Genomic DNA, 23,486 nt, shown 5'->3' with positions numbered 1-23,486 from the left:
TTCACTATACGTAATGTTTTTGCCATAACTGTAAACGGGCATTGAAAAGTCTTTTAGAAAAAAACTTTTGTCTTACTGTTGTTTCTTGCCTTTTTATCCAGGCGGTAGAGAGATATTTGGTCATAAGAGGGTTCGGAAAAGTTCGTGAGGTTAGCCTTTTTCCTTCTTGTTTTTCCTCTAACTCTCCAATGCAGTAATCTTGATTTCTGCTTAGTGATTAAATAAGTAATGACTAGGAAAAAGTAAGATTTTATTAAAGGAAACTACATTCTAATCGATCCAAATCTTTGATTATTATTTTGCAGAAAGTATTGTTTCAAATATCACCGCTAGGCTGTTTTTTATCTTTTAGTCAAAATTGATTATCCTAATCTACAAAAGGTGTTCATGTATGCCTTTGGGTGATAGAGAAATATTCAATAGATTCTGATCAAATGCTTTATATTTCCCCGTGAATTGTATGTTCTTTATCTTTACTATCTTTGTAAATTTCTTTTTAGCATGGCGATGATGAAGATAGTGATGATGATGAAGGGTAAGGTCTTTCTTCAAACATATAGAGCTAAAAAGTGATGGCATCACAGAAATCTATTTTTAGAATTTTTGAATTTGAATAGAATTTTGAAAAATTGATGTGCAAGGGTATGATTAAATACCTCTAGATGTGCAAAGCCAGTTAAATGTGCTACAAACTTGGTGAAATATGTCCAAATGAGCAAGGGCTTTTCCCCATCAAATAACTGTAATTTAGTCTCTTGTTCATGATTTATTCCAAATTTAACCTATTCATCCGGTTTTGCATATTTAGAAGTATTTCCTGTTATTCTTTAAAGTTGTGAGGCAAAAATCAAAAGGTAAAATTCTTAACATAGATTATTTATGAAGTCACATTTAAGAACTCCATTTCCGTTTTTTGGCATTCGCCTAGGGGTATAGAATATTTAAGCCTTGTTTTGTCAAAAAGTAAGGAAATATAAACTGTCCACTCTACTTTTTCTTGTAATGCCCAATATTCTGACACTTACTCAGCTTTTCACATTGTTTTAGCACTGACGGTGAGATTGACGAGGCATGGGTATGTTGTTAATCTTCCAATATTCTTTATCTGTTTTTATGAAAGTGATCAAATCTAACCGTTGAGATATCTCTGTCAAAATTTGTGAAATGTTCAAAATGGCACATGATAGGCCTAATAGCGTCTTGAACACAGCCATAGCTTTATTGTGACTACCTGCTTAGATGAGAATCGAAAAAGAGGTTATTTGTATACACCACTATTGGATATTTTCATATCAGTGGCACATATAGGTATATAATTTTTATAAGTTACAACCATCTGTCGCATGTTGTATCTTGTTGATCATATTTTCTATATTTGTATGTTTCTAAAAACTTGTTCGGTTGTTCCTTTTAGGGCTCCTCAGTTGGAACCGTGAAGCCAAAGTGAGTTTTCACTAAAAAAATTGTTTTTTGCCTCATTCCTATTATCTTCACTTACAAATTCATTTTTGCCGCATGAATACTCTATTTTGTAGTGTATACCTAATTACGAAGTGATTTTTAGGCCATTGGCATTTATATAAAGACACATACCAAGAGAGACAGCAATTATCAATACTAACATGCAAATTCATTATAAAGCTTCTTTTGGCATCAACCTTTCCAATGCAATGTACATTTTATTTTTCAGGCATTATTTGGAGCTTGTATTAAACGGACGTGTTCTTCCATATGACATGACTATTTACCAAGCAGTTCGTCAATATGGAGACACAGGAGTAAGTGCCTACATTAAGTGTCTAACTTTGGCACTAAAGCCAATATTCAAATTGTATTTGCAGCGATTTAATTTTGAATCAAGATATTGCTGTAAAGGTTGCCAGATTATATATATTATGAATATCTAATTTAAAATTTCTACTTATTTTTTCTTAAACACCTTCATGGTGTTTCTCAGAATTCTAATGGCTTAAATTCAGCAGTTTGATACCGCATATGACCTTTGTGTATCTTTTACGTCATAGTTTGGTGAAGACGGCAATGTCGATGACGACCAAGGGCCACTCGGCAGGGCCAGCATTTGGTCAGAAACACACACTATATTGTGAGTAGAATACTTGATTCAAACATCAACCCACAATTTCCTAAACATTCAGGTTTTGAAAATCCATATCTTATGTACTTTAACCAGTTGTGTGGAACCTGAACTTTCTTGTTGGAAGGACAAGCGCAGTAAATTTCCCAGTTTCTTGTTTTCTCTTCAATTTTTGTATATACAGTATGTGTACAAAGTATCCAATTTTAAATGTATATACATTTTCCAGGTCAAGTCGAAAGGGGGGAGAGCAGTTGACTAGTTTAATCTTTATTAAACGCGAATTCTGTATCTGCTGCATGATTCCCACTTTATTTACATACTATTTTTGTTTTAGTTATCGTCCAATCAGTCCAAACAGTGCTGCAAGTCAACCAGCGATCAAGAAACGCTCTGAATCAGCATCGTCTTCAGCAACATCCAAAACATCCATGAAAAGTCTGTCGAAATCGTCCATTAAAAACACTGGTCAGAATCATACTTAACTTTACATTTCATTCATGCTGAAACGTTAGGCTAAAATCTTTAGATAATTTGTTTAAATAAACCACAATTAATCATTCTTTAGTTTCTCTGCAAGTTAAAAATTTGTCTTTGCAAGCTAAAAATTTTATATAATTTAAGGTTGTAGCAAATAAGCAGCAATGATTAAGAAAAATATAGCACTGAGATATCTTAACATATGTTTGGATAACCAAGCTATCATCGTCGGATAAAAGCCTTCCAGGTTTCCCACCAATCTGATGCACTTTCTATGAATTCTTCTGAAGCTGCAAATTATCAACGATTCCATGCCTGCTACTTTGTGGCAAATCTTTTTGTTTTCCCTTCACTAATGTTTCCCTTCGTTATTTTGCCTAAAATTTGTTATATTGCCAGGCCTTTCAAATGCAAAGTGTTCACACATTGCTTTGCGACAAAATTGGACAGCATGTGACCTTATTTGTAATTGCTTTTATGCTGCCCATTAAGACGAAACCTTTGATTATATACCCTTGATTTTATCTGCATGACAAAAACTTCAGTTTTCTAAATGTCTGCACTGTCTTTTCCAGATATGTCTACATACTTAACCGAAAAACTGCCTGGCAATATCCGTACGTATACTTTATTTTTGTCCTACAGAATGGCACTAGTTTTGCTTTCTTCCACTCATATCATCGTGACCTTGTTGTCATAGAACCTAACATTTGATTTAAACGCGTGGTAAACAAAGCATCTTTAACACAAGATGCCAAGCCTGGCTCGATTTTTATGATATGATTTAACATAACAAAATTCACTTTTTTGTTGCCACTAAGAGAAACAGAAATGAGATACCGGTGCAAACTAGCACTGTTTACACATGTTTCCATAGCAATAACAAATTGTCAAATACTGCCTGAATACACTGATTGAAATTTACTCAGTCGCTGATCATTGCAATGTATATCAAATCAAAACAGCCCTCAATGTAATGGTCATTATGGTTTTGAATTGTAATGTTAAAAATTGAATTAAAAATCTTTGACTTTCTGGGAAATACTCAACAAGTTTTTGTCCTAACCTCTGATTTATCCATGATATCTTGTTATTTTACAGAGTTGAGTGACCCCTCTCTTGAAACCATTTGCCTAATGAGGTTGCTGTATTACCTAAATATACATTGGGGAGATTTATACGAGGTAACTGTTTTTCTTGATTGATCGATAATATTTGCCTGTTCTGGTCTTTGAAGAGAAACACATTCTACTTGATGTACGTTTGTGTTTAATTTTGAAAAAGAAACTAGAATTGGTTTATCAATTATTTTGAAATCATAAGTTAATAATATATGATATTCCATCAGTTTATTGGTTAAGATGCGACTGAATTTGCTGTTCTAGATAACCAGTTTGTGTGATAATGAATTGTTACATTCTCTGAACTTTTTTATGAGACAGTTAATGACTAAATTTGATGTAGGTAAATCTTGCTCTGGCCTTGAATTTTTTGAATGTATTTTTTAGATTCATCAACCTCATGCAACTGTCTCTGTCAATGAATTCATCAATGCAAAACTATCTGCCAAAGTCTCAAGGCAACTACAAGGTAGGCAAAAAGCTGCTGATTATATTTATTTGTTGAAGTGAAGTGACCAGGTTGCTAGAATACTTGACTGTAGTGTTCAAGGTAGCAAGTTCTGAGCAACTGCCCATCAAGAAGCTGTAGATGAGACTGTGTGACAGTGATTTGTAGTAGGATTTTATGTCATCAATTAACATACCTAATTATCTTTCTGATGTTTCATACTTTAATGAGATTCAGAAGATACAAGCTTATAAGTAGGATAAGCGATTTGGTCCTGTCCAAAGATTGTACCATCAGAGAGTTTTTTGCTTCATAATTGCTTGATATGCAGGTTGACGAATACATGTGGACTGATTCACGTCTGCTGCTAAACTCTGTAAATTGTCATATATTGAGTTGTAGGTTGCTGTGTGATTTCTTTTATGCTTCCATGTCTTTGCTTTTACACTGCAATGTTACAGCTTGTCTGTCCCCGTTTGACTGCTTCTATTTTTGTATACAGTTGTTTTTAGACGATTAATTATTGGTACAGTGTTATATGCATGTTTCTTAGCAGGAATGTGTTGTTAAACTTGAATCTCTGTACATATACGCAACGCACGTGCTTCGCTAGTCTTCACTACTCTCAACACTAACAACAACAACAACATAACATTAACTATAATTTTTTTTCTTTGCGGATAAAATAAAGTCAAAATGTCACAATTTTAAACTGAATAAATCCTTAAAATAGTTTTCTTCCCTGTTGAATGCACTTCAGTAAATCCAGACATGATGCACCCAGCTTTGTTAATGGATTAGCTAACATCTGTTCCCCTGGAATCCATTGAACACTATTTATGATTTTTCTTTCTAACAATTCTTTAACTGACCCAACATCTATACGCAAACGTTTGTCTTCAACTGATTTTGTGGAGTAGACAGCTTCTACAACTGATTTATTGTCAACAAAGCATCAATAGGAATGTCATCAAATGAAGTAAGCTCTGAAATAACTTGTTGTAGATAAATTGCATGATCTAATGCATCAGCCAAACTGAGCATTTCTGCAGCAAGAGTAGATTTGACTACTCTTTTGATCTTTGCACATGACCATGCTATAGCAGCAGCTGCATTATTCATTCCAAGTAGCAGAATGATGTGACCTCCCATACTAGATACACCATCACACATGTTGGCAAGAGATGCATCAGAGAAGACAAGAATATGCCAATTCTTACAAGGTCCAAGATGTGGAATTCTGATGATTGAATTGTGCTGCCTAACTCTTAATAAACTTTTGTTGGCTCTCAAAAGATCTGACACTTGGCTGCTGTTGAATTTTGAACTCATTTCAACAACATCAAATGCAAGATCAGGTCTTGTTCCTTGTGCAACCCAGTTGCACTGTCCAACAATTCTACGGAACTGTTTCTGTTCCTCAGATGTTAAGGGGCTTTTCTTTTCCTTGGCTCTTCCTGGATCAATTTTAATACTTTGAATATTTTCGACATATGCCCCTTGACTGATAGTAATACCTTTATGGGTTTGCTTGATGTCAAAACCAATGTATGTAAAATTGTCCTTTGCACGTCGCCCAACTGTAAATCTCTCTGCAAGTGGTTTCAAAACTTTCTCTTCAAAAACTTCATTACCACAATGCAAAAAATCATCAATGTGCATAATCAGAGCACCAGTAACTTGTGTATTTGATGTCATGTAAAACAGTGATGAATCAACTTTGGATTGTTTCATCCCAAGATTGATTAACTCCTCTTTTACACTGTCAAAGAATTGTCTCGCAGCATCCGCTAGCCCATAAAGGGTCTTTTAAAGTTTCCACAGTGCCCCATTACTCTGCGCAGCTTCTGGAGGAGGTTTGATGAACACATCTCTTTGAATTTGCTTTCCTTGAAGAAAGGCAGATGTGATGTCACTAGATTTTACTGTCCAACCATTGCTAGTAGCAGTTGCCAGAAGTATTCGCATGGTTGTTTTTGCAACTGTTGGAGAATTACTTTCAATATATTGAGTCTCTTCAAAACCTCTGGCAACTAAACGGGCTTTCATCCCACCATCTTTATGAGTTATGACCCACTTAGTGGATATGCAGGGCTGACCAACATCCTCAACTTCATCGTAAACATCAAAATCTTTTAATTTCCTTAGCTCAACATGTTTTGCTTGCAAAACATCACTTAAAGTAGATTTGGTATCAGAGACAGTCACTAAGTCAATTTCTTCATTTACCTTTTTCCAATCACTCAGTTGTTCAAAGTTAAGACTTTTCTTTTCGCCTGTGTCTTTGTCCTCTACATTGAACCAGTATTTAGTTGAGGTACTTGCTTTGCCTGCTCTCCCTAAAACTGTCCCTGTAATCCATGGATCGTTTTCATTTATCTTGTATTCGATCTGGTCATTTTTTCTTAATGAGATCTTTTGTTGGTATGCCAATTGTGGTTGCTCTTCCATATCATGTGCATGGTGCTGGGTATCAGGGTCTTGTTCCTGACCAACCCTTAATGCACCCAGGTTTTCACATAGCTGTGGCGTTGAGATTGTAGCACCAGAGCTATTATCTCTTTGCAAGGGAACTGACATATTTGGATTTGTGTCCCTTTGATCTACAACCACATCATCATTTTTCAAGTCTACATCCTTGATTAGTCTGTTTGTTGACACACGAACATATACACCAGCATGGCGTACAAAAACAACTTTTCCATCTTGATAAAGGACTTTTCCTGGACCAAGCCATTTATGACTTCCATCACGCTTGTAAAACACCCTGTCACCAGGATTAAATACATCATCAGTGGCTCTGATAGGATGTCTAAGTGCTCTCCGTATGCGTTCATTAGCTTCACATTGAATGAACGCTTTCCTTGCTGAAAATAGGGCATCCAAATGCGTTTTCAGAATTTCACTTGAAGTGGTGCCTTGTAGTGCTGGAAGTTTCTCTGACATAATGTTTGGCAAGTTTGGGTTTTTTCCAAGGACAAGCTGATAACTGCTAAAACCATTCCACATCTGCAGTGAATTTTTTGCAACATTTGCCCATGCCAGGAGAGTATTTTCATCTGTCTTGGGATTCTCTTCTGTTAAGATTTCCAGCATTCGATCAGTAATTTGGTGATTTCTTTCGCATAGACCATTGCTCCATGGGCTTTCAGCAGGAGTAGAGGAAAGCTGGATATTGAGAATACTAGCCACCTCACGCATTTCAGAATTATTGAATTCTCCACCATTATCAAAAAAAATTCCTTCCATGACACCCCATCCTGCTCCAATCCAATGCTGGATGATTTTCTCAACAACAACAGGTGGGGATTTGCTGTTAATAAAAACTGACACACTCAGTCTTGTGAACATATCTATCATGTGAAGGATATACTTTCCTTTCCAGCTCTTCAGATCAATGGCTATTTTTTCATTGAATCTACTTGCCATTGGCATACTGACCACTGGTCTTGCTGGTGTCTTTTTATACATCTTGCATGTCTGACAGCCATCATAAATCTCGCAAAGTTCTTCATTGTATTGATCTTTCCACACTCCAGCATCAGCCATTAATGCTTTTAGTCTGGGCATAGATGGATGGGCAAATTGTTTGTGCAGCTTCTGCAAAATTTTCTTTCTTTCTTCTGGCATCACATCACTCAGAACCACATTGCAAACTTCCTGTACCCTTATCTCATCAGTTTTTCCAATAGGAATGCAATAATGACCACTTGAAGTAAAGTTTAATGGTACTTCGCTCCCAAAAAACTCGGCTGTATCTTTTTCGATGTTCAATTTTGCATTGGCCTTTTTGAGAGATTTTAGACTCAACAAAAGAGGGATGGCAGACATAACAACATCCACTTCAATGACAACATCTTTGCCAGCAATATTACAAGGTAATTCACAAAACAAGAGAGACTGTAGAACTTCTCCACCACCAAATTTGAATACCTTTTGACCCTTGGTCTGCTGTATTTTCATCAGCTCACCATCTGGTAAAGTGCTTAGGTAACATTGAAACCATTTTTTGCCCACAAACGGTAGAAGTACAAGCTGTGTCAAGTACAGCACAATTTATTGCTTCTTCACCAAGAACTTGCACTGCATCTTTGTTGTAACCAGTAAATAAGACAACTTTCTCTGCAGGGTCTGAAAGAACTTGTTGGGCCATCTTTGCATTTTCATAAGAATAAGGGCAAGATGCAACTAGATGTCGGTAAGAACCACAAGCATGGCAGGTTAAAAGTGAACCATCAGGGCCCTTTTGATTGATTGGCCTTACAGAAGCACCACCTGTACTCACTGGAATCCGAGCCATCTTGCGACTTTTGTCACTGGGGAACATCCTTGAGCCTCGACCCCTTGACCAAGGCCGCCCCCTGAATGTTTGAAAGTTTCCCATTGCCAAAACATTTTCTGGAGCAGCAACAAAGACAGGTTCCAATTTTATTGCAGCTGAACCCGTATCATCACCAAAAGCCAAATCTCCCTTAAATTTCTTTAAAGATTTCTTAGCCTGCTCAAACAAGTTGTCCTTTTTGTCAAAATTTATCCCAGACAAAATCAAGAATTTTTCAGGCTTACTTATATTTGCACTACTTAGAAGCTCAAAACAAAGAATTTCTTGCGGTAACTTAATCCCCTTTTTTAGGATACGGTTATATTTCTGTTCAAAATCAAGAATAAAGTCACTTATCTTCTGGTCAGCAACTCTGGTACAATTTTTAAACTCTTCATACTTTTCTAGGCTATCCTCCATATCATCTTTACCGAGCGTTTTTTCCATGAAGTTGAGCAAAGTGCTTAAGCCATCTTCCTTTTTCAAATCATCGAGTGGAACACTTTCCATCACCTGCGCCCGTACTGACTCATTTTCAGGAAGAGAAAGAACAACAGCAATACCCATTTTCTTTTTCTCCAGATCCGTTATTTCACTCCACATTTGAACTTCCACTTCCCATCGCTCAAACGTTTTTTCACTGCTGTTGAACACAGGTGGATTTAATTTCATGGCGGTCATGATAGCTGACGGTGCGTGATTTAGGCCTAGGGCCTGACCGGCTCCGTAACGTAAAATAGGGAAGGAAGTAAATATAGTCCAGTACAAACGACACAAAAATCAGGCAAAATGGCACAAAAAACACTGATATAACGCTCCTTAGAACTTTTTTCCTCTGCTACCACTGTTAAACTTGAATCTCTGTACATATACGCAACGCACGTGCTTCGCTAGTCTTCACTACTCTCAACACTAACAACAACAACATAACATGTGTCCCATTGATGGCTGAGTCCAAAAGAATCATCTTTATGTTTAGCATAAAGCATATATCAATTTCATTACATGCTATGCATATCCCTTCGAAAGACTGAAAAATCTTTTCCTTGTAGATCCCCTTGCCATCATGACTGGAAATTTACCATCATGGCTGGGTGAACTGGCAACTGCATGGTTAGTGTTTATTAACTCATAAGATGTTAAGACCGAACTGCAGGGGTTGACAATTTCAGTTAAAAGGTGCTCTCCGTTGGAAGACCAGGGGCCCATTCTGTGGTCTCCTGCATATGGCCTGTGATTTCCCATAAGGGAACTCTGGTGACACGGGTGGACAATTCAAGTGAAAAATTTGGTTGCCTGCTTAACGATAAGCAGTCTCCTGCAGTTAAAAACGAGTTGTTCCAGGTGCATAGGGAACTGAATTGTCCACCCCTATAACCGCCTTGTGTTCTCTTTATTATTGTTGCAAGATTTATGAATTTTACTTTTTGCATTCCAGATGTCTATTAAAAAAAACGTTTAAGTATAATGCCCTGCTTATCTAGGGATATCATGAAAATTCATATTTTTGCCAGAATACTGTCCAGAAAATCTTTTTGACTTTGATACATATCTGTTTATCTATTCCAGATTGCGTTGTCTATTCTGACGTGACAGTGCTCGATGTGCAAAAGCACAGAGCAATAGATATAATAAAATAGAATATAGACTAGAAATGAGACATGTTCTCTGTTACTCTGTTACTCTATTATAGTCTGTCTGATGAGTGCGCAAGCACGAAACTCGGAGTAACAGAGAACATGTCTCATTTCTAGTCTATATTCTATTTTATTATATCTGTTTATCTATATATATTTTCATGAAAGTTGGAATAAGCATTAGATACTGCTGGTAAAGAGTCTGAAGCTCAAGGAATAACCTGCCACCATTACACTTTCTTAAGTAAAGTATCTAAGTAAAGTAAAAAAAGCTGTTTTTCATGAAAAAAGCCTTTAGATTTATCTGTTTCCAAGAGGACTGCACTTTTTGTAAAACCTCTTTCCTCAAGAACATTTCATAAATCGAAACTTTTATATGATATGGACCAATCTACTTTTCAGTGCATTCCTGTTCCCATTTGAATGTCGACAGCAGTTGTTTTACTCGACTACCTTTGATAGAGACAGAGCTTTAATGAAGTTACAGGTAAGTCAATAATATTTTGACAAATCTTGCAGGAATCTTTGCTACATGTAGGACTTGTTGCCTAGAGCTACTCAGAAGGAAACAAGGGACCGCTGCTACCGCTATTTATGCAAAATTATGCAAATATATATCTGTATTTATTAAACCAAAATAGTTATCACTCTCTTTTGTTGAATCTTCTTGTTTCCTATCTCCCTATACTCTTTATTTTTGCTTATTCTATAAACACTTGAAATCCTACAGGAAAACCTCCCTGAACTGGCAAGCACGGATACTGCCGACAGAGTGACTCCAAGGCTTGAAAAGAAAAAGGTTTGATAGTTTATATAAATCTACTTTTATTAAAAGTTTGTAGCTTTTACCATGTCTTGATACATGATTTTGCTAAGAAAAAACAGTAAACCAGAACTCGGAGGGTTATTTGGATGATGGGGAAGAAGAGGATGAGATTGAAATGAAAGACGACTTTGAAATCGAAGATGAGTCAAAATCGAAGATGTTCTTGAAATAACCCCTTTATACAGGCGTTCTCTTTTCATAAAAGTAGAGTTTGAATTAATGCTGGTGGATTTGGTCGTCTAGATTAGCCAGTATTATTCTCATTGAAGAACTAATAGCTTGTTGCATTAAACAGAGAACTGTCCCAAGAACAGACTTGTTAGAACAAGCTGAGAATGTGATGAATGATGTAGCTGGAGGAAGAGCAATGCTTGAGATCCAGTATGAAGGAGAGGTAAGACAAAACGTCACTCATTACCAAACCAATGTACATTAAGTACAAACATTTGAATGATATCTATTATCAGTGGATGAGGCCAATCAAAAACAAGCCTCGCATAAAAAGAGGTGCTGAGTTATATCAATTTTCCTAAAAAGTTTACCTCTGAATTTCGAAAATATGACAAAAGTTCTTCCACCAATTTTCCACCGATTATTATTCCACCGATTATTATTCCACCGATTATTATTCCACCGATTATTATTCCACCGATTATTATTCCACCGATTATTATTCCACCGATTATTTTTCCACCGATTATTATTCCACCGATTATTATTCCACCGATTATTATTCCACCGATTATTATTCCACCGATTATCATTCCACCCATTATTATTCCACCGATTATTGTGCCACTGATTATTTATCCACGAATTATTATTCCACCGATTATTATTCCACCAATTATTATTCCACCGATTATTATTCCACCAATTATTATTCCACCGATTATTATTCCACCAATTATTGTTCCACTGATTATTTATCCACCAATTATTATTCCACCGATTATTATTCCACCAATTATTATTCCACAGATTATTACCATTGTATTTTATACCTTATTATTTTCAAAAACATACTCCAGATAAGTCAGGCATCCTCTAAGTAGGATCGTTCTCTTCACCTTTTGAAGGCCTACTTAACGAGATTCAACTGTAGCATTACATCAACTGAATTTTTATTTTTTATTGAAGGGTTAAAATTTGTTTCACTGTTTTAAAGGTTGGTAGTGGTTTAGGCCCAACTTTGGAATTCTACACTTTGGTATCCAAAGAAATGCAGAAGGTAGAGCTGCAGATCTGGCGAGGAGACATTGTTGAAGTTGCCGAGGGAGCAGGTATGCTTGTTCATTGACAGCATCCAAAATTTGTTATGCCCAGCCAGGCCATACCAGAAATGAACCTGCAGGTGTGCAGTGAATCATACTCCTTGGCAAATCAAGGGGTGCAAAGGGGTGCTATGTCTATTTCAGCATAATTAAGTATTTATGAACATTTATTGAAAGTACAAAATTTGAAGATTTTACCCATTTTTGAATTATTTATTTGTACAAGTGTATAGATTTTCTTTTTTCAAAACTATTTGTCAAATGGAATGTAAAAATTTAATTAGAACGACACAAAAGTGACACAAAAACGACCCAAAAAAACTAAGGTTTATTGCAATGCTTTCAAAAGTGGAGGTCCACAAAAATAGAGGTTCTTGAAAACACACTAGATAAATGTGTATACACACAAACGAAGGTTTTTCAAAACTCTCGTAAACAATTTACAAAAATGGAAGCAATGTGAATGGTAAAAACCACAGAAGCTGACTATTATTATTTACTCCGTTTCGGAAACATGGTGAACACACAAAAACTGACATATTCCTCTCTGTAGACAGATAAAAGTGAAAACCCAATGGTGTGAGCGTGCTAAGGCCTCGTTTACATGATACTGTTTTCACATATGTACTACACTGTGTACTACAGCATTATTGTGTAAACAGAACTCCAAATCCATGATAAAGTGAAAGCAGTTATGTGCAAGTAGGCAAAAATTTCATGTGGGATTGGGAATCTAAATATGATATGAAATGAAAACGTTGTTAATTAAACAGGACCTAAGAATGCTTCCTGTAAAGGTGGAAACTCATAGCCTTGATAAGGCATGCGATAAACCACGCTTCTTAGGGAATTGTGTGCCAAGGTGTGTGCATGCCTTTCCTAGGATGGCCTGCCCGGTGCTGAAAGGAACAAGATTCATGATATTCAAGAGTCATCGTTTTGAGATCGTTTTATTGGTTGTTAAATGGCCATTCAATGATTATTTAATGCACTTCTTTTCTTGGTAACATTGATTTGAAATGTGAAATAATATAATTAGATGCTGGAAGCCATTTGAAGTTTCCAAAAAATTTTATTGCCATGTTATTACAAAGATGTTTAAGGATACCTAACATGGATGATTTCCTGTTGTTCATTTTAATGCAGGAACTACAAATTTTAGTGGTACCTCTATGTTCTTTCGTGTTGTTTCATTAATTGTTCTTTTTTCCTTTCCACAACCAATAAAATGGTTGCTCATAATTGACTTGAAAGCCATTCATATTTTTACAAAATCGGTATATTATACTTTTCTATTGCAGGTGAATCTAAAAACGTGACAAGCTATATCCACTCTCCAGGTGGTCTTTTCCCAGGTACTTTTATGAAAATTTGTTTATTTTTTCTAAAACATCCTGCCATTGCATTTAATCATTTTGAGGGATTTTCAGTTTATACCAAATTAAGAAATGTTTAATTTTTGGATATAGAGATTTTATAGCTGCCTGTGAATGGTTTGCATTTAACAATCATTTCAGATGCCTCGTAGTTGTCCATTGAACATACTTTCATACTTTTCAATTTGAATTGCAGCTGCAATGCAGAATCTTGCTCATAATCATAGAAAAAGAACTAGTTAAAATTCCTTGATAAACATAAATAGTAGCTTAACCTAGTTTTGGAAATCATCCTTTCTGACATACTTACTATCATATTTCAGCACCTCTTCCAAAGAACATTAAAGTGAGCCAGCTTTCAAAAGTGAAATCTCGCTTCCGATTCCTTGGGAAGTTTGTTGCCAAGGCAATAATGGATTCTAGGATGATTGACCTCCCTTTCAGCCAGCCATTTTGCAAATGGATTATTGGCCTTGAATCCACGCTTCAGCTTTCAGACATTCAAAATATTGATGCAATACTATTCAAATCATTAAGTCAGCTAAATGATTTGGTAAAAAAGAAAAAGGCGATTGAACGAGACCCTGCACACACAATAGAAACAATGAGATTGGCACTGGGTAATTTGACACTGGATGGCATGCCAGTTGATGATCTGAGCCTCGATTTCATCCTTCCTGGATATGGAAATATTGAATTAAAGGTTTGTTATTAATTTCCGGTGTTCCCAGGAGGGTGTGGCCCACCAGGGCACCAGAAAAGTTTTCCAGTTTCCCCTAGAAAGGCTGCAAATATGGGCCCCTTTAAATCCTAGGTTTGCTGCAGATATGGGCCTCCAAACTCTATTTCAAGTATTCTATTTGTAAATCATCAGGAGACAGTGAATGGCCTGACTAGCATCTGCCTCTCCAGAGCCCTTTATTTTTGCCATGTTGTCCTTGTGTTCACCTTTTAGGTTTGATCTTAATGCACATCATCATTTTGCAAAAACCCTAATCCTTTTACAAAACAAATAAATACCCAAAATTTTGCCCCCATCAATCCTATTTCATAGCTATGATACTCACTTGAACCTGAAAGTGAATCAGCTGAATGTCAAGTGGATTCCCTAGCTCTGGAAAGTGATAGTCATATTTCAGGAACAGTATCAATGAAAAGTTGGCAATTACTGCCCTCTATGGCCATTTGCAGTATTTGCATTTTTGGTCACTTGTCTCTCTTTATTGTGTGTTCCATTTTATTCCATCTTATAAATTTTAATCTTGTGTTCCAACTTTCAACTGTTTTAGAAAAATGGAAAAGATATTCCTGTGACAATTGACAATTTAGAAGAATACATCAAGGTAAAAACTATACTGGATTATTTTAGGTAGTTTTCATCATTATCTGAGGAATGATTCCAAAATCGATATTATCACAAATATTATCATTAATCAAGGTACAGAAATTTTACCAAATCAAACCAATATGAATATGAATCCAGAGCTTCAGATTGTTTTGAAGTGATAATTCTTAGGTTTAGAATAGATGTAGGAAGTTTTAAGAAGGCAAACAATGAATTGCATTTCAATATCTTATTTAAATTCCAGCTTGTTGTCCACTGGACCCTGATAGAAGGTGTTTCAAAACAATTCCAAGCATTCAAGGAGGGCTTTGAGTCGGTCTTCCCCATTACATCACTGCAAATGTTCTACAGCTCAGAGGTAAGTTATCTTCTTACAAACTTCATTAATACCTAGCAGTAGAAATGTTCAATATGTTAAGGGACAGATAATCATTTGCCAGATTGATGTAGCAAAAAAGTCTTCTAGTATCAAGTCAGACTTTTATTGTGATTGTTATGAAAGAATTTCAACTTTCATTGCAGATCGATCTACTGTTGTGTGGAAGCCGAAGTGAGAAATGGGATGTGAAAGGTATGTCTTCCAATTAGTATAGCAAATACCTCAATTTGCATTGAAGCTTTGAATGCTAGGGGCTTCTCAAACTAGCCTTTTTTAAGCTAGCGCCTAGACTGCAAAGCCTTCCAGAGGAAATATAGATTCAAACAAGCCATTCTTGGATGGTAAACCACAATACAATATTCATGCCACTTAACCTCCCCCCCCCCCCACCCAACCCCCTTCTGAACCCTCTATCAAATATATTGATACATACAATGCCAGTTTAATTTTTACCAGAAGCTTTTCAATATAGAGGTTTAGCACAATTGAATCAGGGGTTCAGGAAAAGGGTTAATTACTGTGAAATTTTGTGTACATATTCCAATTTTGACATTGTATGTGCCTATTGGGTGCTACTTTTTGCAATTCTTCACAGCTCATGCCAGTTCTGCAATTTTGTATATAAGCACTTTCAAGATAAAATATCTTGATAGTGATTAAGTATGTAAAGCTATGGTGTGAAGGTAATCACCTATCATATAACATCTGAAATACCGTAAATCCTCAAATTGCCCCCCCCCCCCCACCTTGAAAAAGTCCCCCTCAAATATGCCCCCACTCTAGAACTACAAATTGTTAAAAAAAACCCTCAAATAGAGTTGTCTATTGATGATGTCACAAAAATCTATTTTTAGAATTTTTGAAGTTTTTTTCCCATAACCTGAAAGAGCATCATGGAAAACTTCTAAATCTGCAAAATCAGTTGAAGGTATTACGGATTAGCTGAGATATGTCCAGATGGGCACAAGCTCTGGCCCCACCAAACCTCTGTAATTTGATCTCAGTTCATAACTTTATGAACTGAGCCAAAATGACAGTAATCTGTTAGCAAACTCCAGATCTTCTATTGGCCATAGCTCACCCAATTTTGAAAAATGTAACTGATTTTCATAAATAGGAGTATTCTATGGTGTTCTTTTAAGTTATGTGGTAAAAATTCGAAAATTCTAAAATGGTTTTTTTGTGACGTCACACTTGAGATCTCCTTAAGTCCCCACTGCTACTGTAAATTCTCAAATTGGCCCTCCTTGATTTGTTGATTTTTGCCATCTGAGGTTGCCTTTGGTGTTTTATTGAATTACCTCAAAAATTCATACTTTTGGTAATAATTAATTAAATGCTAATAAAGAAATTTGTACAAAATAAACAAGGTCTTTTAATAATGTCTTCTTTGTCTACAATAATTTTATAAGCCTCCCCTCGTATAAGCCCCAAGCCCACATCCAAAAATATCAAAAATAAGTACGCCCACAGAGGGCTAATTCGATTATTGAGAGATTATTATATTATTGAGAATTCCTATTTGTTCTGAAAATTACATATTAACTTTCTTTGCAGAACTTATTGAGTGTTGTCGACCAGACCATGGGTACACACATGACAGGTATGCTTTAAAATCATCTATAACTGCTGTAAAAGTTCAGGATACTGCTTCAAATTGTTAACGGTTCCTGATGAGCGTAAAGAATGATGGTTCATGTGACAAAGTATCATTGGAATTTTTCCATTCAGGGACACATAGAGGTCCTTTTGGCTAATTTAATTTAAATGTAGCAATTGGTTTTCAGAGAGAAAGCATCATAGGAAATGTTTAGCTTGCATTCTTGATTTGTGCTCAATAATGAAATCTACAAGCGACCATGTGTTACAAATTTTCTCCCTATATATAGTTTCCTAGAAAAAAAGATAGGACACTTGCTTTGTTTCATTTTGATCAATCAATGTCTTCTCACTTGGATGTAGAGAGCAGGACCCTCCTGTCTGCTGAAACGTTAACTGATCTAGTACTAAGCAGAATCTAAAACTGAGCCATATTGTCTGGTTTTGAGGATAGCCTGTTTGGAATGGGCATATAGATTCTGTGTTTTTGGATTTCTGTGTGACAGAAAATAATTTTTTAGAAAAGAGTACTTGTAAATGGTAGACATCCGTAGCATTCTGTCATTGCTTAACAAATTTAATGAAGCAAATGAAGCATCAATTCTCAGTTCTCTTAAATTCCTGTTTTTTAGCCGAGCTGTACGATTCCTCTTTGACATCCTAAGTAAATATGAAGCAGAAGAACAAAGAAAGTTCTTGCAATTTATAACTGGCAGTCCACGACTGCCTGTAGGAGGTAGGTGTTTTGTTTGCACTTTTTTACCCATTTGCCAGCACATTCCATACTCGAGCAGATCTTGCTAAGAATTTTAGACAAAGGTCCTCATGCATGACAAATTTTTATGCTTAATCTTACAAGTAAATGTTGTACCAGGTTTGAGTTTCTGGCAAATTTTATTCTTATTTTGGTATTTTGAAGTTGTTTTTGACCTCAGCCATACAAGGATGAATTATTTCAAACATTTTTGGGATGGTTCTTGTTCTTGAAAAATCAGATTCTTGTTCATAATGGTACTTATTTTTTTCTTTTGTAGGATTCAGGAGTTTGAATCCCCCATTAACAATTGTACGGAAAACAGTGGATGGGGCTTTAAGTCCGGACAATTATTTACCATCTGTTATGACATGTGTTAATTACTTGAAGCTTCCTGACTATTCATCAGTTGATATAATGGATGAGAAACTGAGGACCGCATACACAGAAGGCAAAAATGCTTTCCATTTATCATAGCATGCACCGTCTTTGATGTTAGACTGAGTTTGTAACATAAAATAAGCTTAGTTCAGTTGCTTTTTATTAATTCCATTCAAGTTTGGTTTAGACCAACTTTTGCAGTGATATTTTTTGTTGATTTGTGCTCTGTTTTCAAATTTAGTATTTTGAAATTATTTGTCACTGATTTGCACAACTACTTATTGAAAAATGATATCCATTAGCAAGCTTTTTGCCTACAAGTTTGACATAATCGATACATGGCGAAAATTTCTTCAGTAATGGCTATGATATGAAATTCTAGTTATAATGCTATATTTGTCTTTATGAGATCTGTTTACAATGTTCTACTATTCCCCTCCCCTTATACTAAGAATTGTTAAGATATAGAATCTATTGAAGAGAGGTGTTATTTTGGAGATACTGTGGTAATAAGGCTTGAAAAAATAAAGTGAGGTCATATTTTTAGATTTTTTGCTGCATGCTTATTTTATGATTTGTCCTTGAATAAAGACAAAGCTTATTAAATTAAATGGAACTGGTAGTTAAGTTGTTCTATTTGCGTGAAACTAGCTTGCTTTCATAACTTAATTCAGAAGTTGTAATTAGAAATTTGCTTGGACGTATGTAGTATTATACAATAAGCTACGAGTATTGTGTTTCAGATCTTTGTTAAGTTTGATTTGATAAACAGAATTTATGTTATTTTGGTTTATCAGAGGCATAATGACACATTCCCCATTGGGAAGTGATACATGTTATTGCTTGAATGGTATCAGGTTAGCAATTTATCACTAAAGTAGACAGATGAAATTTATTCACTTTGTTCCTTGAAATACCATCCAACACTTTAGGATTTTTCAGGAAATAAAATCTCAAATACATTCTTCCCGTCCAACATTGCAAATTTGCTCACACTCTAATTAGGTATGTTGTTTGACAAAAACATCCACCAGTTTAGTTATCTCTTAAAAACGAGTCACATCATTTAAATAATACTCCAAAAACTTTGCCAAGAATCCAGTGAAATTAATTAAAAGCATCCAACTTTCTTGGTATTTCCAATATATCTGTTTGTTGTTTTGTCATATATTAAAATTGTTTGGTTATAAAGTATCAAATAACTTCTAAGGAAATTATTTCTAAGTGATGGCAGCTTTTTTTCAATCAGAGTGTCATCTCTGTTTTCTTTCTTCATCACAACTTGCTTATAACAGGACTTGTGCCATGCCCCCTTTTTGTACTTAAAAAGAAGGCTTGAATAAGCCCAAATTTTCATGCAGACAATACATTAGACCACAATCCACATACAAAACAGGGCCAGCAAAAACTGCAATGGATTAAAACAGGTAAGACGACAAATTATTTTATTTGATGCCCCTCAAATCATTGGTAGCCCTGTATAACACATTGATAGAGAATTTAGACACAGAAGTAATTTTATTTGGTACTGGTTTCCACTAGGATGCAAATCGGTATCAAATAGCCTTTTTTGCTGTTGGTTTCTTGAAATAAAACATAAAGAAACTTTCCTTAAATTCTGAGCTATGCATGTAGCCATGTAAGAATATGGAGCCTTAGGGCATTTGTTGGATATGGTTGGCTGTAGTCAGATTTTTGTTGCTAAAAATAGAGATTGAGATGACAGTTTACATACACCAGCTCCTAGCTCATTACCTAGCTCAGTGTGAACTCATCACCTAGCTCAATGTCAAACTGGGTTTGTTATGCCTCACATTCGCCTTTCAACACTTATTTACCTATATTTTATTATTATCCCAAGTGCACAGAGCAAGGTTTTTTCCAAAAAATTGGCTGATGTTCCTGAGGATAGACCAAGTTTAATAAATTTATAGTAGAAAGGCAAGTTTAACTTTTGTTCTGCTGCAGCTACTTTTTCTTTAGAAATGAAAGAGGACAGAAATGAAACTATCTAGAAGACTGTTATGCATATGGAAATTTCAACATCTTGAGTTTTACAGGACATATAAAATTGTAAATTGATTCTTTCGTCCTAAATAGCAACCAGGTGGAGATTAAACAAGCCAATAGTAGTATCAGAAGCAAGATACCCTTCATATCTGAATAGAAGAAAATATTCAGTCACAAATTGATCTTCATTCTCTATTTCAGTTTTCACTTTGGTCATTAAAGATTCTGATGATGCTAACTACTACTTCTATTTTAAATTAGCTTCTTAGGGTAATATGCTTATCTTGAGACATACAAATACATAAATATAATATAAACTGATTTGAGAAGCTAAAATCAATCATCAAATACAAATACAATTGATTCATGTTTTCAACAAAGACGAATGGAGTTGAAAAAAACACAAAAACTACCTGCTAATTAAGACCCTATTCACAACATACCACATTTGTTTGGCCTTATTTTTAAACAAAACTATGCTGGAAATGGTATGAAATGGAGATGTCAAGCATCTTAATTCCATAAACATGTTTATTAAAACAAAAGCCATTTAATGGTGTTGTGTTGATAGGGTCTAACTGGAAATGAATAGTTGGACTTGCTACGGCTATGGCAAATTACTTGGAGCTTATAATAAAATGATACTAGTAATCATAAACTTTGTATGTTCTGATAAACATACTTCTTATTATAATTGCTTCATCATAAACACAAACATTCAAAGATTTGGATTGCTTATTTGGTATTTGCAAAGCATTTTTAATAATCTAATAAATCTTTATTAGAGTTAACCTGATTTGCCTTATTTCACTTCGCCTCCTAAACTGCAAGTTTTCAAATATCAATCAAATTTTATTAGATCCAATATGGTTAGATCCAAGTCTATAGGCTACACCCAATACGAGAATAATGTTCAATTTAATTAGTAAACAGACAAGTTAAATCTAAGATCGACTAGGAAATGGTATTAAAAAATCAACAACTGGCCTTGTCTAGAAAGTGGAGCTTTTATTTGCATACAGCTTTGAAAAATTTTTTCGAATTGGGTACTTTTTCTAGTTGTTTAAAAATTCAAAGGCCATTTGTGTAGCAGAGGGTGCATGATCATCCTGCTTGTATCAAATATATAAATAAATATGTAAAATAAAAATTCCCAGACAAGGTTGCATATGAAAATATCAATATATACAATTCATATGTATCAAATTCAATCAATAAATAAACTAAAAACATTAGAATTACATTTTAAATTTTTTTCTCTTTCCACTTTTCTTCTTTGGTCTCTTCCCCATAACTGATTCTCTTTTCCAATTTTTCATCAACACCTTGTTTCCTTTTTTGTTTTTCTTAATTTGGTTATCCAAAGGTTCATCCAAAGTTAAGCCTTTCAAGAAGTTGAGTCGCTTTTCAAATAGTTCCTTGGCATATTTATATAGTTCTACATCCAAATGATTCATTTCTTTTATCTTCAATACATCAGATTCTGATATGGTTTTCATGTATTCATTTGCATATCCTGTATCCAACAAAAACCAATTTTCCTGGAACCTTAAATTAAATGTCTTTTCAAAAACAAACTGGCTGTCAGCAGGTCTTTCATTTAATGAGAAATATGTCATTGCTTTCAAATTCTCTTTGGCACTTTGCAAGAGTATCTTTTCTCTTTTAATTATGCTCATTGATGAGTAGTTATAGCAGCCAACCAATTCTAGGTCTGCCATCATTCTTGTTTGTCTATTATTGGCAAGATTTCTATCACAGCTAAGGAACCTTTCTAGTGTTATATTATCTCTGGTCATGTTCTCAAAACATGAAAAGGTGTGACTTGAAGGTTGTTGATTATTGCACATCAAGTTTGCGTGTTCCCATGCTTTTGCACGCTGGACATGTCTAAATTCACTTACATATCTCTCTACTGGGTCTCTCAACTGAGTCATGTACAAAAATTTAGGGGTTATGTATTGTCTTTGTTCCTTGAAAAGCAATGGTAAGCAATGCTTCAATGCAGTAATGTCTGGGTGTACACCACATGGCCAGGCATGACTTTTATTTATAATTGCATATCTCATTACAATCCATGGAATACCATTTCTTCTCAAACACTTGCACGCGAGTTTAGCTGTGCTTTTACATTTGCATTTAAGCTCGACAATTTGTTTTACTAATCTCTTCTCCAACTCAGTACCTCCTGTCTTCTGAATGTGCAAAAAAACAAGAACGTTATCTTTTGATTTCTTAAAATTTATCAAATACTCCTTCTGTTCAACAGCCTTCGAACTTTCAAAACCTGGGTCGATTTCATCATTAACTCCCTTCACAATTCTCCCTAATCCTGCTCGTTTCCACAAACTGAAACGACCAGCGTATATGACAATCATAGCAACTACGCAAAGAATTATAAAAAGGATAGAAAAACCTCTATTCATCTTCGTCTGATCTACTTCAAACCGCCCAGTGGTTTTCTTTTTTCTTGAAATGCCCAGCATGAGGCACAAACTTTCCCATCACCAGGTACCAGGTACAGGACACTTCTGCCTTTATCATCTATTTGAGGCCAGCCTCTCTTACGGACAAAAACAAAACAGGCAAGGGGATGAATTCAGTTAGGGGGGGGGGGGGGGGGCTCATATTTTTTTGCCCGAAAAATACCAATGGCCATATTATTACGAACTATAGCCTTACGCATTAAAGCTTCTAATAGTGATCGAGCAATGATTGGCAACGTCTTTAAAATAAGGCTAACTAATTCGCATTTCTAAAAAATTACACATTACAAAATAGCTTTCGAGTTTTCATTAAAAGAATATGAATATCTCCCACGACGGCGACCAAATATATCGATTATTTTATCGATATCTTTTTCGAGAACATTGACATTCGGTTCGATATTAAAGAGGGCGACGTTGTTTAGTCTTTGCTGTCTTACGAAGATATGTGTAACGAAGTATGGTGTTACGAAGATGTGTTTTCGCTGAACAGATGCTGCTGGAATAGTTGCCAGGATCTGCATGCCTTCAGCAGAATGAGAACTAAATTCGAAATATTGTCATCATGCATCATTTTAAGCAATCCACAAACTTTTTGCTTGATCTATTGAAGCAAACTTTTCTGATGATTTCTTTTGAAAGGCTAGCATTCACGCTTGCATTTTTTAATGCCAGTGGCATAAGGCAGTTTAGGACACCTTAGTTTGACAACTTGAACAAAATGGGCCCAGGATGCTTTTACGAGCATATTTTTAAACTTTGTTCAAGCTCAAATAACTTTCCAAAACTTCTAAAGCTCTTCAACTGAAACTCTATAACTCAGCTCCCCTTAGCTAACGAAAAATTCTCATTTTTACATTTTGTTATTGTGTCTGACGTGCTCTAAACCTTTTGATTGGATCTTCTCGCAGTCTGTAAGTAGAGGTCCTGTAGCAGATTTTACTGATTTTTCCT

At 35.3% G+C, this 23,486-nt stretch overlaps 3 protein-coding genes across 3 annotated transcripts in view; 1 reads left to right on the top strand and 2 right to left on the bottom strand.

The window, feature by feature from the left end:
* Window positions 1-19,281, top strand: part of LOC135684860 (E3 ubiquitin-protein ligase TRIP12) — a 43,879-nt gene extending 24,598 nt beyond the window's left edge. The window contains exons 33-55 of the mRNA XM_065200543.2: window positions 102-149; window positions 501-535; window positions 1,048-1,075; window positions 1,415-1,443; window positions 1,691-1,778; window positions 2,025-2,104; window positions 2,433-2,563; window positions 3,151-3,192; window positions 3,677-3,759; window positions 4,084-4,165; window positions 9,518-9,578; window positions 10,505-10,589; window positions 10,833-10,901; window positions 11,224-11,322; window positions 12,097-12,211; window positions 13,504-13,557; window positions 13,902-14,281; window positions 14,868-14,921; window positions 15,168-15,281; window positions 15,446-15,494; window positions 16,860-16,905; window positions 17,534-17,637; window positions 17,936-19,281. Coding sequence (XP_065056615.2) covers window positions 102-149; window positions 501-535; window positions 1,048-1,075; window positions 1,415-1,443; window positions 1,691-1,778; window positions 2,025-2,104; window positions 2,433-2,563; window positions 3,151-3,192; window positions 3,677-3,759; window positions 4,084-4,165; window positions 9,518-9,578; window positions 10,505-10,589; window positions 10,833-10,901; window positions 11,224-11,322; window positions 12,097-12,211; window positions 13,504-13,557; window positions 13,902-14,281; window positions 14,868-14,921; window positions 15,168-15,281; window positions 15,446-15,494; window positions 16,860-16,905; window positions 17,534-17,637; window positions 17,936-18,132 — 2,073 coding nt within the window. The 3' untranslated portion in view covers window positions 18,133-19,281. The remainder of the gene's footprint in view (window positions 1-101; window positions 150-500; window positions 536-1,047; window positions 1,076-1,414; window positions 1,444-1,690; window positions 1,779-2,024; window positions 2,105-2,432; window positions 2,564-3,150; window positions 3,193-3,676; window positions 3,760-4,083; window positions 4,166-9,517; window positions 9,579-10,504; window positions 10,590-10,832; window positions 10,902-11,223; window positions 11,323-12,096; window positions 12,212-13,503; window positions 13,558-13,901; window positions 14,282-14,867; window positions 14,922-15,167; window positions 15,282-15,445; window positions 15,495-16,859; window positions 16,906-17,533; window positions 17,638-17,935) is intronic.
* LOC135692495 (uncharacterized) lies at window positions 4,937-8,107 on the bottom strand. Its single transcript, XM_065210637.2, has one exon. The coding sequence runs from the start codon at window positions 8,105-8,107 to the stop codon at window positions 5,954-5,956; it is 2,154 nt and encodes a 717-aa protein (XP_065066709.2). The 3' UTR covers window positions 4,937-5,953.
* A 752-nt stretch (window positions 19,282-20,033) lies between the features above and the next one.
* On the bottom strand, window positions 20,034-22,559 carry LOC135684424 (heparan-sulfate 6-O-sulfotransferase 1). Its single transcript, XM_065199985.2, has one exon. The coding sequence runs from the start codon at window positions 22,530-22,532 to the stop codon at window positions 21,285-21,287; it is 1,248 nt and encodes a 415-aa protein (XP_065056057.2). The 5' UTR covers window positions 22,533-22,559; the 3' UTR covers window positions 20,034-21,284.
* Between the last annotated feature and the right edge of the window lie 927 nt (window positions 22,560-23,486).

The sequence above is a fragment of the Rhopilema esculentum genome, chromosome 21, assembly GCF_057945365.1.
Source record: "Rhopilema esculentum isolate cy_ngs chromosome 21, ASM5794536v1, whole genome shotgun sequence".
NCBI classification, from domain to species: domain Eukaryota; kingdom Metazoa; phylum Cnidaria; class Scyphozoa; order Rhizostomeae; family Rhizostomatidae; genus Rhopilema; species Rhopilema esculentum.
This window is presented reverse-complemented; position numbering and strand designations above follow the sequence as displayed.

Bases quoted from the DNA above. Each gene is read 5' to 3' on its own strand.
- LOC135684424 (XM_065199985.2), bottom strand. From the start codon at position 22,532: ATGCTGGGCATTTCAAGAAAAAAGAAAACCACTGGGCGGTTTGAAGTA.
- LOC135692495 (XM_065210637.2), bottom strand. From the start codon at position 8,107: ATGAAAATACAGCAGACCAAGGGTCAAAAGGTATTCAAATTTGGTGGT.